This window comes from Gallinula chloropus (genome assembly GCF_964237585.1).
Source record: "Gallinula chloropus genome assembly, chromosome: 2".
NCBI lineage: Eukaryota > Metazoa > Chordata > Aves > Gruiformes > Rallidae > Gallinula > Gallinula chloropus.
Genome location: NC_140086.1, coordinates 127,714,521 through 127,730,338, shown reverse-complemented (window position 1 = coordinate 127,730,338; position 15,818 = coordinate 127,714,521). Strand labels below are relative to the sequence as shown.

At 50.8% G+C, this 15,818-nt stretch overlaps 1 protein-coding gene across 1 annotated transcript; it reads left to right on the top strand.

The window, feature by feature from the left end:
* Positions 1–2,109: 2,109 nt before the first annotated feature.
* On the top strand, positions 2,110–5,618 carry EVX1 (even-skipped homeobox 1; the record flags this gene model as incomplete). The annotated part of the gene is made up of 3 exons (XM_084260747.1): positions 2,110–2,545; positions 4,090–4,340; positions 5,088–5,618. 3 exons carry the CDS (start codon positions 2,110–2,112, stop codon positions 5,616–5,618), a joined length of 1,218 nt encoding a protein of 405 aa, XP_084116873.1.
* Positions 5,619–15,818: the final 10,200 nt, after the last annotated feature.

The following is a 15,818-nucleotide window of genomic DNA, read 5'->3' as shown; positions in this document are numbered from 1 at the left end:
GGCACAGCTCCGCGCTGCTTCCCTGCTGTTTCGCGCAGCGGGATCAGAGCTGGCCCTCCGCCTTCGCACAGCGGTAGCAGGCACGCAGCGGCCGCCGGGCAGGCGGCAGGACCGGACTGCCTTATCCTTCCTTCCTTCCTTCCATCCATCCATCCATATGCCTGCTTCTCTATCAGCCGGACCTGATCCTGCTCCCCCGTCTCCTCGCTCGCACAGCCTGAGCAGAGCCTGGCTGAGGCAGGGGTGGGCGGCTGGTCCTCATCCGGAGCTGGAAGGGCACACGCTGGTCCAGAGGCTGGCAAGGGACATAAGGGACAGGGAAATTAGCAACGAATTTTTATGAAATCGTCAAGCCTCGGAGCAGTGCACGCATCACACTTGTGATGAAAAGCAACACAGTCTGGAGTGTGGTGTGCGCGTGATGCGTGCGCGCGTGCGTGCGTGGAAACGTGCGTGTCTACACAGCGAGAAAGAGAGATTGGTGGCAATAGCACTGTAAAATTTCCTGGTTCATCCCCCTGAAATCAGTACGCTTATTGCTGGGAGCACATCTTAATCCATGCATCCAACGGACCGAGAATCCCATTTGCTTGTTTGTTTGTTTGTTTGTCTCCCTGCGTCGTGCCTGTCTTGCTTACAGGGCTGGACAGAAAATCCCAGCGTGTTTCCTATTGCGTTGCCTGTTCCCCACCGAAGCAACGTCACCTCAAATATGCCAGTAAATTCCTTACCGGGTTGGGAACGTAATTGGTTGAATGTTTTCTGTAACCTGACTAGCCAATAACATTCCGAGAAAAAAAATTAGAACAACCTAGTTATGACAGATGGTGAAAATGACTTGACACTACACGTGTGAGTCAATATTAACTAGAGATGAGATACTTGCCACACTCATTAGAAAAATCATAATACGCCAAAGAGACTACGTGCGCCACTATATTTACAGTACAAAGTACCTTATTTTCAGACAAGTGCTGTCCCAACGGTTGCCCTTGTCATTTCGGTTTTAACAACACCTGCTAGCTAGCACAAGCTCTGGCCTTGATAACTTGCATTTCTTTGAGCCTGAAGGCAGACCTTCTTCTCGCAGTTTTCTCTCCTGCAAGCAAATAATAATTTATGCAAAAACAATTAATTAAAAAGAAGAATGGGGAGGAGACGTAAAACCCTCTTAAAAGTGCAAGAATCGTGGAACAAATGGAAACTGCGAACAAGAAACAAGAGTAAACGACAAACAGCAGATGGAATAGCTAAAGCTACGAAAATTGAAATAGTTGTATCTTTTCAGCTGTAAAACGCAATAAATATATAACGGCGTTTCCAAATTCTAAACTAACGTTTTAGTCTCAGTAAATAGAAAACAATAACAGTTAAACGATTAGGAACCCATATTGAACCAGAACAAGAAAGTCAAGGCTATTTCTGCATTCAGATGTCAGCAGCGCATTTCCTTATCCTCAAGTTTTGCAAAGGATTCTTAAAACCTTTATATATGCAGTTACGCGGAAGCAGATCGCCAGCAATAAATAATGCATCCAAGGAAGAGGTTTCAGTACGTATCTTCTCACTTCCAGGATGCAGCTAGGGATCTTCGCCTCAATTCTACATCAAGGTTGTGGCTGAAAGCAGTCAAAAGGCTATTTAATTGTCAGGCAAGGCTTCCCCCTGCGGAACTCGCTCCGCATGTTACAACCTCTTTGCAGCTCAGCTCCATATGCATCTCTTTTTCACACTTCCCTCTCCATCTCGGGCTCCTACACCTGGTGCATCACGCATTTAGCCCATTAGCTCCGGCTCTTCCTTTCATCTTCCCCATGGCAGACGTTTCTATTTATCCACTGGCAATCAATGTGTGGCGTCACCGGTGGTACTGTAATGACGACTGCACCATTGAGGATGACAGCTTAGAAAGAAGAGGGCAATGGTGATCCCTCCCAGAGCAGCACAGCGGAGTGTAGCGCTCGCATCACAAGGTCACCCTATCTCACCGCTTGCTCCTCTGCATTGGCAGAAGAGGGTTGCTGGGTTTGCACAAGGCTGGGGCGGGAGCGGGAGGGAGGGGGGGAAGAGATCTGGATTTTTTTCCCCCCTCCCTTAAGCAAAGCCACAATGGAAACCAGGAAGGAGATGGTGATGTTTCTGGAAGGGACACAACTTGGCGCTCTAGTTGGCAAGAGGGTGCCTAATTTGTCCGAAGCAGTGGGGAGCCCCGCTCCGGAGCCGCAGGAGAAGATGATCCATCGGAACTGCCTCAGCCCCAGACCTGGCCCCTTGTCGTCCCGAGAGAGAGGAGGAGGAGGAGGAGGTGGCGGAGGAGAAGACGAAGAGGAGGTGGAGGTGCTGCCAGGGACAGGGACGGTGGCGGAGAGCCGCTCGGCGGCGGCAGCACTGCTTTCGGCCGGACAGCAGCCCCCCGCCCCGGAGCCTCCATCCAGCAAAGGGCAGCAGAGCAGCTCGGACACCGAGTCGGATTTCTATGAGGAAATCGAGGTGAGCTGCACCCCGGACTGCACCACGGGGAGCGCCGAGTACCAGCACAGCAAAGGTACCCAACTCCTTCCCATGCCTCCAGCCCCCCGGCCGCTCCGGGGCTGGGGGGCAGCACTGGGGGGGATGGAGGGAGGGGGGGGGGAAGAGGAGGGGGTTTTGGGGGGGGTGTGTCTGCCGGAGGGGGTCTTTCCTTTGCCAGTTTAGCAAGGGGCAGCGAAATCGGGGTGTGTGTGTGGGGATCCCCTTTCCTGGCTGATTCCTCGGCTTCCTGCCACCGGGAGGCTTGTTTGGGAGTCAGAGGACACGACATCGGGCAGCCCCCGCGTCCCTGGAGGGAAGCCAGGCTTCCCGTGGTGGATGCATCAGGTCTGCAGCTTATCCTGTAGGACCCTCTTGGCCAAGACCATCACTCATTCTCCCCCCTCCCTATTTTTTATTTTTTTTTATTCTTCCCTATCGCCTGGACAGTGCATGCTGCAGGAAATCCCTGTCGATCCTCCCCACTGGCGGGGGTTTATTTGTATGTGTTGGGGGTAGCAGGAAGATCAAATGGGTTTTCTGTCCGAGAGCTGTTTGTGGTTTTGCAGGGTAAAATGTGCCCGAGCGAGTGCGGAAGCGCCCATAAAGACCGTAAAATCGCTTGCCGACTCCTGCCTGCCCCAAGTGCGGCAGCGAGGTCCCTGCTTGCACGTTGTGTTTCAAAAAAAAGCGGGGGCGAGGGGGGGGGAAGAGGAGAGGACCAAATTACCTTGTCACTTCTATGTCTCGGTGGCGCCAGCTCGGAAATGGTCCCAATGAATTAATTGCCTTTGGTCTCGGTCACAATGAGGGAGAGTTGCATTTGAAAGCAAACGCAGCGGCCAGGCCCCTTTTCCCCCTGCCCCCACTCCTTATTCCCACCTTCCCAGACGGCAGAGCACCCCCCACCCCCAATAACCTCCTTCTACCTCCTTCCCATTCTTCCATCACTTCAAGAAGCCGGGAAGCGCGGATCTAGAGCCTCCTTAGAAGCTCTTTGAAATCCTATCTCGGGCTCTGGAGTCTGAGCGAAGAGTCCCCAAGGCCTGACCTTCTCCCGGGGGGAGCAGGGTCTCTGTCTGCCGTCTGCTCTGCTCCTGGGCCCTTGCTGGGCTGTAGGAAGGGGCCCAGGAGCCTTGCGGCTCGAGCGGTGGGCACACCTGCCTTTCTGATCCGCTCAGGGTTGGAGGGATGCTGCGGCTGTCACCTCCAGCTTCACAGTGCGGGAAGGAGCGGGGGACACACTGAGCAGACACTCACAGAGCGTTGTACGTGTATGTGTTTGTGGTTGGGGGCGGGGGGGGGGGGGAGTTGGGGGGGTGGGGGGAAGTAGCCTCCCAGCCACAGTGAATAAGAACCCGTCAAATTCTTAACCGGTGCCGCATCCCCTTCTCCCTACCCTTCCCTGCGGTCCCTCTTGGATGTGCCCCCAGCATCCTCAGTACACAGAAGTCATGCACGGAAAAGGCGAATGGAGAGGGATGGGGGGAGAAGGGAGCTCGCTGGGGAGGCGGGCGGCCGGCATCCCTCCGTGTCCGCCCGCCTCTGAGCGTGTGTCTCTACTCCGGGCTCCCCACGCAGGGCCGTGCTCCGAGGCGCTGGCCGGCAGCCCCAGCGGCGGGGGGGATCACCCCAAGGGCAGCGGAGGCAGCGGCGGCTCCCAGGGCTCGCTGGCCTGCAGCGCCAGCGACCAGATGCGCCGCTACCGCACCGCCTTTACCCGCGAGCAGATCGCCCGGCTGGAGAAGGAGTTTTACCGGGAGAACTACGTGTCCAGGCCCCGGAGATGTGAACTGGCGGCTGCTCTAAATCTGCCAGAAACCACCATCAAGGTACACACAGCTCGGACATGTTTCCAATTAGCACGATATAAATCTATATGGCCAAACTTCCTTGCAAAACTCGGGAAAGCACTTCGCCAGCACAACCCTCCCTCTTCCCTTCCCTTCCCCCCATTCTCCCCACCCCCCGCCCCTTTCCTGGCCCTGCCCGCACCCTACAGCAAGCAGCAATGCGGGAGAGGGGACACAGCTCCCGGAGCCATCCCAGCCAGCACCACTAATCCGGCCTCTCCCTAGCAGATTATTTTTAATCCTCCCTTCAGTCCAGTCCAAACCTCGCTGGGCTCTTGGGGAAGGAAAGAGGAAGCCAGTAGCAGATCTTGTTTTGATCTCGCTTTGCTTTTCCCTTTCAAAAACATTTGCACGTGAAAATAAAAACGATAAACAGCAATACCAGGTAGTTCTAGCTACAGAACAGGAGTGAGGATGCAGAGGTGCCGGGATTGCCCGGAGCTGGGAGGTGGAGGGTGGGGGTGTCAGCAGGACAAACCCTAGCAAGAAGAAAGGAAAACGAGCACCCGAAAAGGACCGCTCCACTGGGTCTCCTTGTAGATTTATAGGGGCTTAACTGATCACTCCGTACGTGATGACAACCCCCTCTGGGAGGGAGAGCTGGCGCCGGTCTCCGCTCGCCGGCAGCCCCGCTCCCGCTCGCGCAGCCCCGGTGCAGGGGCCGGTGCCGGCGGTCGGGCGGAACGGGGCGGCGGGTGACGGCTCTCGCCTCCCCTCTCCCCGCAGGTTTGGTTCCAGAACCGCAGGATGAAGGACAAGCGGCAGCGCCTGGCCATGACCTGGCCTCACCCAGCCGATCCGGCGTTTTACACCTACATGATGAGCCACGCAGCGGCCACCGGCAATTTGCCCTACCCGTTCCCGTCCCACTTGCCCCTGCCCTACTACTCCCACATGGGCATCGGCGCCACATCAGCCTCCGCTGCCACTCCCTTCAGTACCCCCCTGAGGCCGCTGGACACCTTTAGGGTCCTCTCCCACCCTTACCCGAGACCAGAACTTCTGTGCGCCTTCAGGCATCCCTCTCTCTACCCTGCCCCAACTCATGGACTCAGCAGCGCCGGGGGCAACCCCTGCTCCTGCCTGGCTTGCCACAGCGGCCAGTCCAATGGGCTGGCGCAGAGGCCCTCGGGCTCAGACTTTACCTGTTCGGCCACAACCAGGACTGACTCTTTCCTCACTTTCACGCCCTCTGTGCTGAGCAAAGCCACCTCAGTTTCCATGGACCAGCGAGAAGAAGTACCTTTAACGAGATAAACGTTCGCCTCAGGGTTATTAAAAACTCGCCCCTTTCCCAGGCTGCTTCCTCGAGATAATGTACCTACAGCCGATGTTTATTTAATCGTGGTCTCTCCCCAGAAGTGGACACCTACGGAAAAAAGAAAAAAAAAAAAAGACAAAAAAAAAAAGACTAAAAATAGCTCAGTCCCAAAAGGATTTACATTCCAAAGGGAAAAATAGAAGAAGGGAAGAAATTATTATCTCTGAGAAGAGTTTCAGGCACGGAAGAGGAAGAAAACCAACCCGAATGAAATACACTTTGGTAACTTATAGAAATGAGCTGGGACTTTTTTTTTTTTTTCCATGGACAGACTTCTTACCAAGGGCTGAGGCTTCTGCGGGTCACAGCAACAAACCTTATGCACAAACCTACGAGACGGAGAAGGAAAATCTGAAATACTTGAAAGAAACATTATATTGATAACGAAATGGCTTGTGCGCATGAAGAAAGCAAAGATGTAATCTACCAGAGTGTTCAGAAAATAAAAATAACGAGCAAACAGCAAAAAACAAAAGGTTTCTGGATTGCAAGGCAACAGTATTATCCAGTTATCTCTATAGAGAAAAACAGTGCTTTACCATAAAGAAAAACTGACATTCTGTACATTACTTTCGTGGTTTAATTGCATTCTTTACTCTCTCTTGTCTCCTTCGTTTCGAGCAGAAATCCAGCATTTCGTCTCCTCTTTCATTCCAACTTTTAGTTTTAAGAGGCAGACTGGAATTGGCAGGGAAAAAAAAAATACGAGCTCCTGCCTCTTTATGGGTCAGAGCTATTTGTCCTTTAAATAACAATGTCCTATTACCAGTCGCTGAAATGTGCACACACTGACGAAATTAGCAAGTGATGTATATGTAAGGAGGGTTTTTGAATATCGAATGTATAATGCTCTGTGAGCAGAGACCCCGTGCCAAACGCTAACAAGCCGCCAAGGGAAGAGATTAGGTGACAGGGAGCACAACTCCTTCAGACAATCACCAGTCTGTAAATTGGAGCAAAGGCGATTTCCCTTCCTTTGTACTTCAATCTTCAGTTCTTTCATTGACTTTTCCTTACTGCGCCTTCTTTCTCCCCCCGCCCTCCCCTTATTTTTTTATTGTTATTTAATTTGTGCGTTGGATTTTGTGTTTCCTCAACCCCTCATTTTTGCATTTGTATGCGTCCTTCACACTGGTTCCTCTTCCTTCATGAGGATGATTTCTTTCACAAGCCCCCTCCTCCCCTCCCAGGTACTTCGGAAGGAAGTAGCATCGTTGCTTTTGCTTGGATTTCTGTCAACCCAAAATCTAAAAGTCCCAAGGACACCGAGTTGGGTAGTTTCTTCCAAAACCGGAGTGGTTTATTTCATTCTGTTTTAAAAAAATCCCAAAGAACTACACTGTCATAATTTGTTACCATGTCGGAGTAGCGTAATAACAACAGCAACAACAATAGTTATAACGGCAGACACATTTCAACAACATATCACCCATATTTTTATTGTGTTTGTTAAAAAAAAAAAGTAAAAGTGTTGTTTAAGACGAATTTCACCTTCGTGCAGTTTCTAATAGTTACAGTTCAACAAGCAGGAAAATAAATGCCGGAGAGAACAAAGATGTGTTGACACCTCCGTTATCTACTCTGTGTTAAATTGCTGAGGAACCTCTGGTTTATTGTCACACCGGAGACTTTTTGTCCTTAGGACGGGGAGTGAATAGCAGCGTTTCCCGAGAGCAGATGCAGAGCAGGGAAGAGACACGGGCGTGCTAGGATATATTTTTCCAATATATATATTTTTTAATTATTAAAGCTTTTGAAAAACTGATCCAAAGTCACCATCTTTAAATCATTAAGGGCAGGCTGTTCCGCCCTTTCTGAATCAGATGTCCTCACGGACATTGAAACCGATGGCTCTTTTTGGACACTCACAAATAGATCCTTCCTCCCCTCCTCCCCCCACCCCCAATCCCCCCGGAAATAACAATTGTAAACAGCGTCCAAGGACAGCGCTGAACAAGAACCGAGCTTTGCAGTCCTTTCCCCTCCTTACTTTGTTTCCTAGCAGACAGGAGAAGAAACAGTTTGACACACCGGGAGCTGCGGAACGAATGCCTGATACATCTCTCCCGGCGGCTCCGGGAGGAGGAAGATCTGAAGAGGCCGGGTGGGCATCTAAGCACTGCCCAGCAAAAACAGAGGGTCCTAAATGGCCCACGATCACCCCCCTCCCCCCCCCCTTCCTTGGCCAAGCGGAGGCACCTGCTGGGCCGCTATCGCAGGGCTGGATTTGGCCCGAGCTGCTGCCGTGCGTCGCCTGCGGAATGACCGCGGTACCGGTTTGCTCTTGCAAATGCCCGGTTGGCAAAATACCGCTACTGGGGTGCAGGGCAATATCTCTCTCTATTTTTTTTTTTTTTCACCAAATACCTATATTTGTTATATATAAGTGTGTGAAAGAAAGGGGATATTTAACCCACTGTGTACCGCTTCCACCCTGAAAGGGTATCTCCCCCCTTTAACGAGGGAGCATCAGGGAGGTAGAGACCGGGAGCCTGAGACGCGGCTCCCCCGCAGCCGGTCCCTGTTCTCCCCCGTTGCTCTGGGCGGCCATTGCCGCCCTCCCAACCGCCTGTTCTGGGAGGATGCTGCGGCAAAGGATGGCTGTGAATTTCTCCGTGGCTCGGTCACAGGGCAGAGATTGCCTGCGACAGGTAAATGGGCTGCGGGTCGCAGTAATGCCAAGAGTATTTTCAGTTAATAGAGGAGGGAAAATGAGGTGTCTGGAGCGATATTGGAAAGTACAAGATCGATGATCCGTCCTCGTGTCCAATCAGCAGCCTTTAATTGACTGTATTTTCTAGGTAATTGAGCCGCTGTGCTCCTAAATTGAAGTGGAAGATATAACAATACATCTCACAGGGAGGAATTACTCATTACTTCATAATGAAATTTTCCTTTTGCTGCGTAGGGCCGGTGCCGTTAACGCCTTCGCCGCCGGTGGGGGTGCCCACGGCCCCACGCAGGGCTACGGGCACGCGTGGGGCACCCAGTCGGCAGCAGGCTCTGCCTCGGGCCGCGAGCCACCGCCACCAAGCAGGCAGGTTTTCCTCGCCGCTCCCTTTCCGGGGATAGACCCTTCGAGGAATTAGGGTGAGGCCGGGGCCCCGCGGGGAATTGCAGCGCTGTCCTCGGAGAGCCGGCGGTGGGCACTCGCCCCCTTGTCGCCAGCGGCCTCGGAGTTGTCTTCGGTGTACCCCATGTGCCGCATCGGTTCCTCTTCCCAGCCAGCCAAATTCAGCTCCGAAAGGCCTTCCCCGCCTTGTTAGCGTTTGATTGATTGCCTTATTAAAGCGTGTTCTTGTAAGTGTGACCGAGCTGATTGCACTGCATATGTTTGGGATAATGCTCATTTTAAACAACTGAATAATAATAATACTAATAAAAAAAGAACCAGAAGAGGAAGAAGACGAGCTCTAGAGAACGGGTTAAGCCTAAACGATCCCGGGGAGCAGTGCTGTAACTCGCGCATTAAATTGCTCCGTTACGATCAAATCGCTCAGCTCTTTTCGGCTGTGCTCAGCCCATCTTTGTTGTGCTTTATGTGTCACCTCCTGTACCATTAACTCAGATAGCGCCGAGACTGCCGCTTACTTTACAGTCCCAGACTATATGTTTTTATTAAGGTTGTATGATTAAACTGGATCGGATCTGCTTTCCCAGCGCTATTCTTTACTCCAGCGCCCAAATCATTAGAAAATCGCCTCCCCATATTTTACATTTTCTGCTGGGTTGTTAGGTCGCTTGCCAGCACCCGCGAAAAGCCATGAGGCTCCTTTAGCTTTTTGGCATGTGTATCTGAAGAATCCTTTTGTTTTCTATTATTCTCCTGGCCGCACAGCTACTTTATTTTACTACTGAGTTTACCCCCCGAAAACACCCTCCACCATATGTCATCCCAAGGCCCGCTGTCCTGTCGCTTACAATAGTGTCACCCTGGGGTGAAGCCAACCTCAGGATGGGCTGGAGTCTCGTTAACGCAAATGGCTTCATTTAGGCGCATCAGGTCCCTCGGTGGGTATCAAAGGGGAGGGAAACCGGTCTCAAGTCCTTTTGCTGCATCCTTCACCCGGGAGCCCGTTGTTTGTTGACTGTTCCCTCCAGAGCTTCTCGTTGCTCCTTTTGTGGGACGGGAGTGTCGTCGCACCCGTGCCCGCGGGTGGACTGGCTGCTGTACGGGTGTGGGGAGCTGGTGTCAGCAAAGGGCTGCCATTAGGGTAGATACCCCTGGAATCAGTCCCTGTCTTTGGAAAGTTTTTTTCTTCTCTCTCTCTCTCTGTTAAGTAGGATGATGAAGAGATGGGTAATTCAGGATCTTCAAACAAGAAAGCAAATAAATCAGAGCCTCTGGCTTCCAACTCACCTTTTTGTTTTTTTGTGGCTTTGATTTTGTTATTTTGTTTTAATCAGTTAAACCGAGTGTGTCTACGACTAGGAACGCAGCGCAGCTTTACACTAATATTCACAACCCCCTTTGTAAAGAATCACCATCGATGTATGACATGCACATCTATACACACGAAGCAAACACACAGAGTTATTTTCCCTGCTGCTCCCTCTGCAAAGAAGTGCGCGGGACTTTAGAGACAGGAATTGCCACTTAAGAACATCACATGAAAGTATTAAGTAATTATTAAAAACAGGGCTGTTTAGAAAAATATTTGTATTTATTGCAGCTGCTCGATTGGCCTCGTTAAAGCTGGGGAGCATTTAAATTGTGTTACAGTCTCATTTAAATCCAGTTTCGTTCCAGCAGGCTGCAAAGCCTGAATAGAGCCAATCACTCCATAATGATGATGAATGAGAAATTAATTCAGATACAAGCAAGACAATTTAGGCCTTCATCTGTTTAAATAGCCTTCCAAGACTACTCGCAATTGCAGGTCACAGATTTAATCAATTGTCCAATCTTGTGAAAGTCATATCCTTGCATCTTCATCGCGATTATTTATAGCCCGGCGAAGCCCAGTGAAAGGTATACGCTCTTAACAGGAACAATTACTTAAAGGGAAGCGTTTGCAAAATGAAAAACAAATGCCTCCGTGGGCAGTAAACGATCAAACGTCTCCTCGCTCTCCCAGCACATCCTCCTCGGCCCGAGGAAGGGAGCCGGAACTGCAGGTGGGGTGTAAAGGGGGGGTATGGCCAAACTCCAGCCCTGCCGTATCAGCCGCTCCGCAGCGAAACCATCCGCGCCAGATACCGCTCCTCCGCGGGGCAGCCAGCCCCACCTCCGCGGGGTCGTGCTTCTCTCCCGAGAGCGATGCCCGCAGAAAGGACATCTCAAAAAGCAGCTTTTAACCACGCCGCAACACGCAAACCGCGCTGCCGCTCAGCCTGGGGATGCCAGCCCCGGCTGTCATTTTCTGCCTCCGACTCTGTTCGAGCCCTGTACCACCAGTCCTGCTTTTGCCCGAGCCCCGTGCCTCCCCCAGCCCACCCTCCCGCGCTACGGACGTCCGCCCGGGACGAAGGAGCCGCGGCGCGGTACCCGCCGGCCCGGGATGCGCCTGGGAGTGCCGGCTCTTCCCTCGGGCTTTGGCGAGCCGCGCTTGGAAAACCCTGAGGTTGTGAATGACGCAGGGTTAATGAAACCTCTCCAAAAGCTGAAGCAGGCCATTTAGTAACTGGGAAAAATGTTGCATTTCTCGAAGAAGAGCTGGAAAGCAAAAGAGAGTCCAGGTTTATTCCTCAGTGTCCCAGTGTGTAACTTCCACCCCGTTCTCCAAATACAGACCTATTTACCTGAAGCCCTGGTCTCTTCCCCTAGTCTCTCAGTGCTGCCTGTGAGGGCCACGTCAGGCTCCTGCCCAAACTGAAGAGGTGACCCTGAGTTCAGAGAATCACCTGCTGCTCCAGAGAGGCCCAATGCACAGAGAAGGCAGCCCGAAGGGAGCACCTGCGTGTGTTAGGGCTAGCGCCCGGCACCGCGCCTCTTGCCCACAGGAACCTGAGAGTGGGAACCCCGAGCACCCGTGGGCAGCGTGAGTCTGCCGGCCTCGTCCATCTCCTGTGTTGAGGGGTCACCGAAGATCCTCTGAGAGCCACCGAAGTTTGGCCGCAGAGAGGTGGTCACGCTGCCTAGGGAGAGGTGGCTTTCCTGGCTGGGCGTGTGCGAGGGTGCGAGGGTCACTGGTGACACATCCTCCCCGTGAGCCGGGAGCCCCGTGTCGGCGCCGTTTTCCCGCACCTCAAAGGGCAGCATGGGGCGCACCCACCCCAGGGCACTGCTGGGGTAGGGAAACGCAAGGGTTTTGGGCAGCGCCCCGGACGGGAGGAGCTGTGAGGGTGCGTGGGTGCTTTACACGTGGGGCTGCGTGCGTGCTCCTGCTTCTCCCCTTCGCCGCCCGACAAGGGAGCCGGGAGCAACGCCGGTGCCTAAAACAAAAGCCTGACTACAGCACCCCCGAAGCTCCGAGGAGCCAGCCTCAGCGGCGGACTTTGATGTATCGCTGTCCAATTAGTGCCTTTAATTGGTGTCCTCTGGGACAGGCAACCCGGGAGCTGGGACGGCGAGCGCTCTCCCGGCAAGCCCTGCCCGCTCCTCAGGTAACAAATACATAATCCGGCCGGGCGGCACGAATCCTGCATCCACCCCCCCTCTCCGACCAGAAAGGGGGGAGACGACCTCGCAAATCAGGGACCAACTGCTTGCAAACCGTCCTGGGGGGCGGGGGGGGGGGAGTGTGGAGGGTTCTGTGCCCACAGACACTCGTGTGCTAAGGCAGAGGAGGGGCGGGGGGTGTAGCAGCTCCCACAGCCTCCGTGAACAAAACCCTCTCTTACTGCGGAGGGGGTTCATCAAGCTTAAACGACACTGCTTAAAACATACCGCACGTTCCTTCCAATTTGGCTAATGAAGGTCGCCTGTTAAACGTAATTTTAGAGGTTAAATGAGGCTGACTGAAGATTTAAAGACGCTTGACAAAACGTCTTATTTAAATGACAAGTACTGTATATATAGCTGCCATTACAGCGTCTAGATTTACCTTGGGGGAGGAGGAAACAAAACAAATACACAAACAGGCAGGGAGGAAAAAGCGCCGCCAATTTATTCCGAACCAAAAATGCTCGGTCGAAAAAGAAATTGATCGCTTCATCCATCAAACGTATAAAATACATTTCTGAGATCAGAAGTGTCTCGCAAAGTGTGTGTGAGCGAGAGGGGCGGTGGGAAAGTTCGTACTTGACAAGAACCCTCAAAAGAGGCATGCTAGAAAAAAAAAAAAGGGAATAAAAGACGGCTGTCACTGCAAGCTCACCTTGACGCAAACCTGATTTTAAAATTTTTAATATTTTTTTCCCTCTGGTAACCATACGATGCTTTAAGGAAAATAAAAATATCACCTGAAGCCGGGGGAGGATGAGTCTTTTGATTAATAAGGATATAAATTTGGTGGAACGAAAAGCAATGCTGATTTCTCCCACCCCGCTGTTAGCGCGGGCGTCTCTGGGGAAGGCAGGCAGCTAGAGGCTGCCTCGGGAGCCATCAATCCCCGCTAGCCGGGTACACCGCGAAACGCAAGCACCAGACTTTTTACGGGAACAAATCTCTCAACCGTATTTCTAAGTGGGACTGTTTGACTTGCTCTTCCTCACCTGCCTTTTCAGCGTTAAAATCTTCTCACGTTGCCACATTCAGTCAGAGCAGCGATGCGGTGTTACGTGAGGTGCGCCTTTTGCGTTCAGTCCCCCGAAGCTGAGACCCAGATGTGTGTCACACATTGGCACCAAAATCACAGCCAGAAAAATGCCACTTCCCTCTCTATACAGAGACCTTAATTTGCAACGGGATGAGCACTCTCAGTTTCTTTTTAAAGAGAAAACACCCCAACAGTCTGTTCAGCCAGGTATCCCAACAGCTAGATTTCACCTCGCTAAATTTTCATTAAAAACCTTTTACACTTTCCTCCTTGGTTGTCTGGGACCAAATTCAGAAGGTCTTAACTCACCCCCAAATGAATTTTAACCTCCTCAGAGGAAGTTGGCTTACTGCTATTGCACTGCAGGATCAAAGATGAATTACACAGCAAATAAAGCAACTACTATAACTAGATCCACACAATTAAAATATGTGACCTTGTACTCCCATAGACTGAATCACTCCTGGGAATTATCCTACAACTGTTCTAACGTTTACCCAAGCCTGTGTACTTCAGGGAGGGGAGTTTTCTCTAAAGTGGAGCTACTGAGTCATAGGTTCCAAAACCACTTTCCTCAAATGACCTGACCCAAAGTAAAATTTCACCCAAACCCAAAAGGTCTAATTTACTAAACCTTCAGCTAGAAAGGAGCACAGGCTTGCCTCCTCTGACAATGGGAAATTAAGTCGAAAACCATATGGAAAAAAGATAAAAGAAAAAGAAGAAGAAGAGGTAAGTCCTAGCTTTGTCAATGATTATGCTCCCCTTGCAGCCAGCTGAAATGTGGACTGGGATCTATTCTGGAGGCAGGAGAGCACACAGCCATCTGACCAGGGTTGATTTGGCTCCAAATGGTGTTCCTAACATGTTCCTGGTTTCAGGGTGATGTGGATTTGGATGGCTGGAGAAGCGCAAGTGCCTCAGCTGTTCTTAGCCCCAAGCAGTGGGACTACTACCCATTAATGGGGGCTCATGAAGTACATACAAGAAGATGGAGTACGTGAACATGTTCCCCTTGCCCTCCGTTTTGGCAGTCACGGCTTCTCACCTGAAAGCCTGTATGTCATTTGGGTCACACAGGCAGGTTTTTGTTACAGAGATGTACTTCAGCACTGAGCAACTGAATCTGTGTTGCTGACAGGGAGGCAATTACTCCTGCATTTATTTAGCCCATTTAATCTAATCTAATTTCAGAGCATGGCAACATGTCCTCCCAGAAGAAAAGGCAGAAGCATCACTACTTATGGTTCCTTACTTTTGATGTCAGTAGGGCTGCTGACACCCATGTCTGACACACCTACCAAATTTTGTATTATAACATATTCCAGCTGGCCACTTGTATCCCAAGAACTATGCCCAAGCATTTGTAAGACAATAGTGCAAGTTGGATGGGAAAAAGACTAATGTGACCTCCATTTTCTAATGCTTCTCCACAGAGGAAAAGCAGTGGGAGTTTGGCGTGGGATGTCCAGATCCAGATGTAGGAATAAGAGATACTGGCTCGCAATGCTGATCTCCCTGGCATTGTCTCTGATGGTACTCCTCAAACCAGGATTCCCCAGCCAAACCCAAACTGCACTTGACACCACATAGGGGCAGTCACCGTCGATTTGGAACAAGTGATAACCAGCTGTATCACACAATTTTCGCATATTCAGAATTTTACATGATTTCTACATCCAATTCAAATCTTGTACCCACTTTGCCAACCTCCCTCTTTAGCCAAAGAGAAAGATACTGAAATATATGATTTTAAACTTCCCAATACCCAGGTAAGGTAGTTAGGATGACATTTCTACACCATGATGCACAGCCCAATGATGATGTGGCAACACCATATCATTGGTGTATAACTCCACCAAGGGCACAATCATCCCTCCTCAAAGCCCAAATCACCTTTCTATACAGGAGCATGATTCTTAGAACAACCTTTCCTTTAAAAAGTAGTTGTAAAATTGAGCATCTTTGTGCGTGCTGTTTCAGTATGTCATAACCACCCTGCTACCAAGTAATGTTACTTGATATCTACTGTAATCTGCCACACCAGTAGAAATCAAGGAGTTGTGGTTATCCCCTAACATAAAAGCATATTGATACTTTTTCAGCATGCCTCCAAGAAGTTATTTCCCAGACTTGTTAACATTTTGCCTTATAAATTGTTAGTTTATCTCTAGAAGAATCTACAGCTTGTTCTGTACATCACCAACCATTACATTTCTCCCGTTTATTTTTTACTGAGTCCAATATGATGCATATCACAGTGAAGAATTTCAAAGCGGGTGCCTGGTGTAACTTAAGCTTATGAAGAATCTTGGTAGTATATGCCAACCATGATTCACTGGCAAAAGCAGACAGAATAGAAAACAACCCCTCAAAACCCTCCAGTTTTCTTTATTTCTAATTAAAAATGTACAGCACTTTATCCTTCTGCTCTTCACAGCTAAATTACTGAACTTCTATTATCCAGATTTTTCCATGAAAGGTATTTGTGTCCTG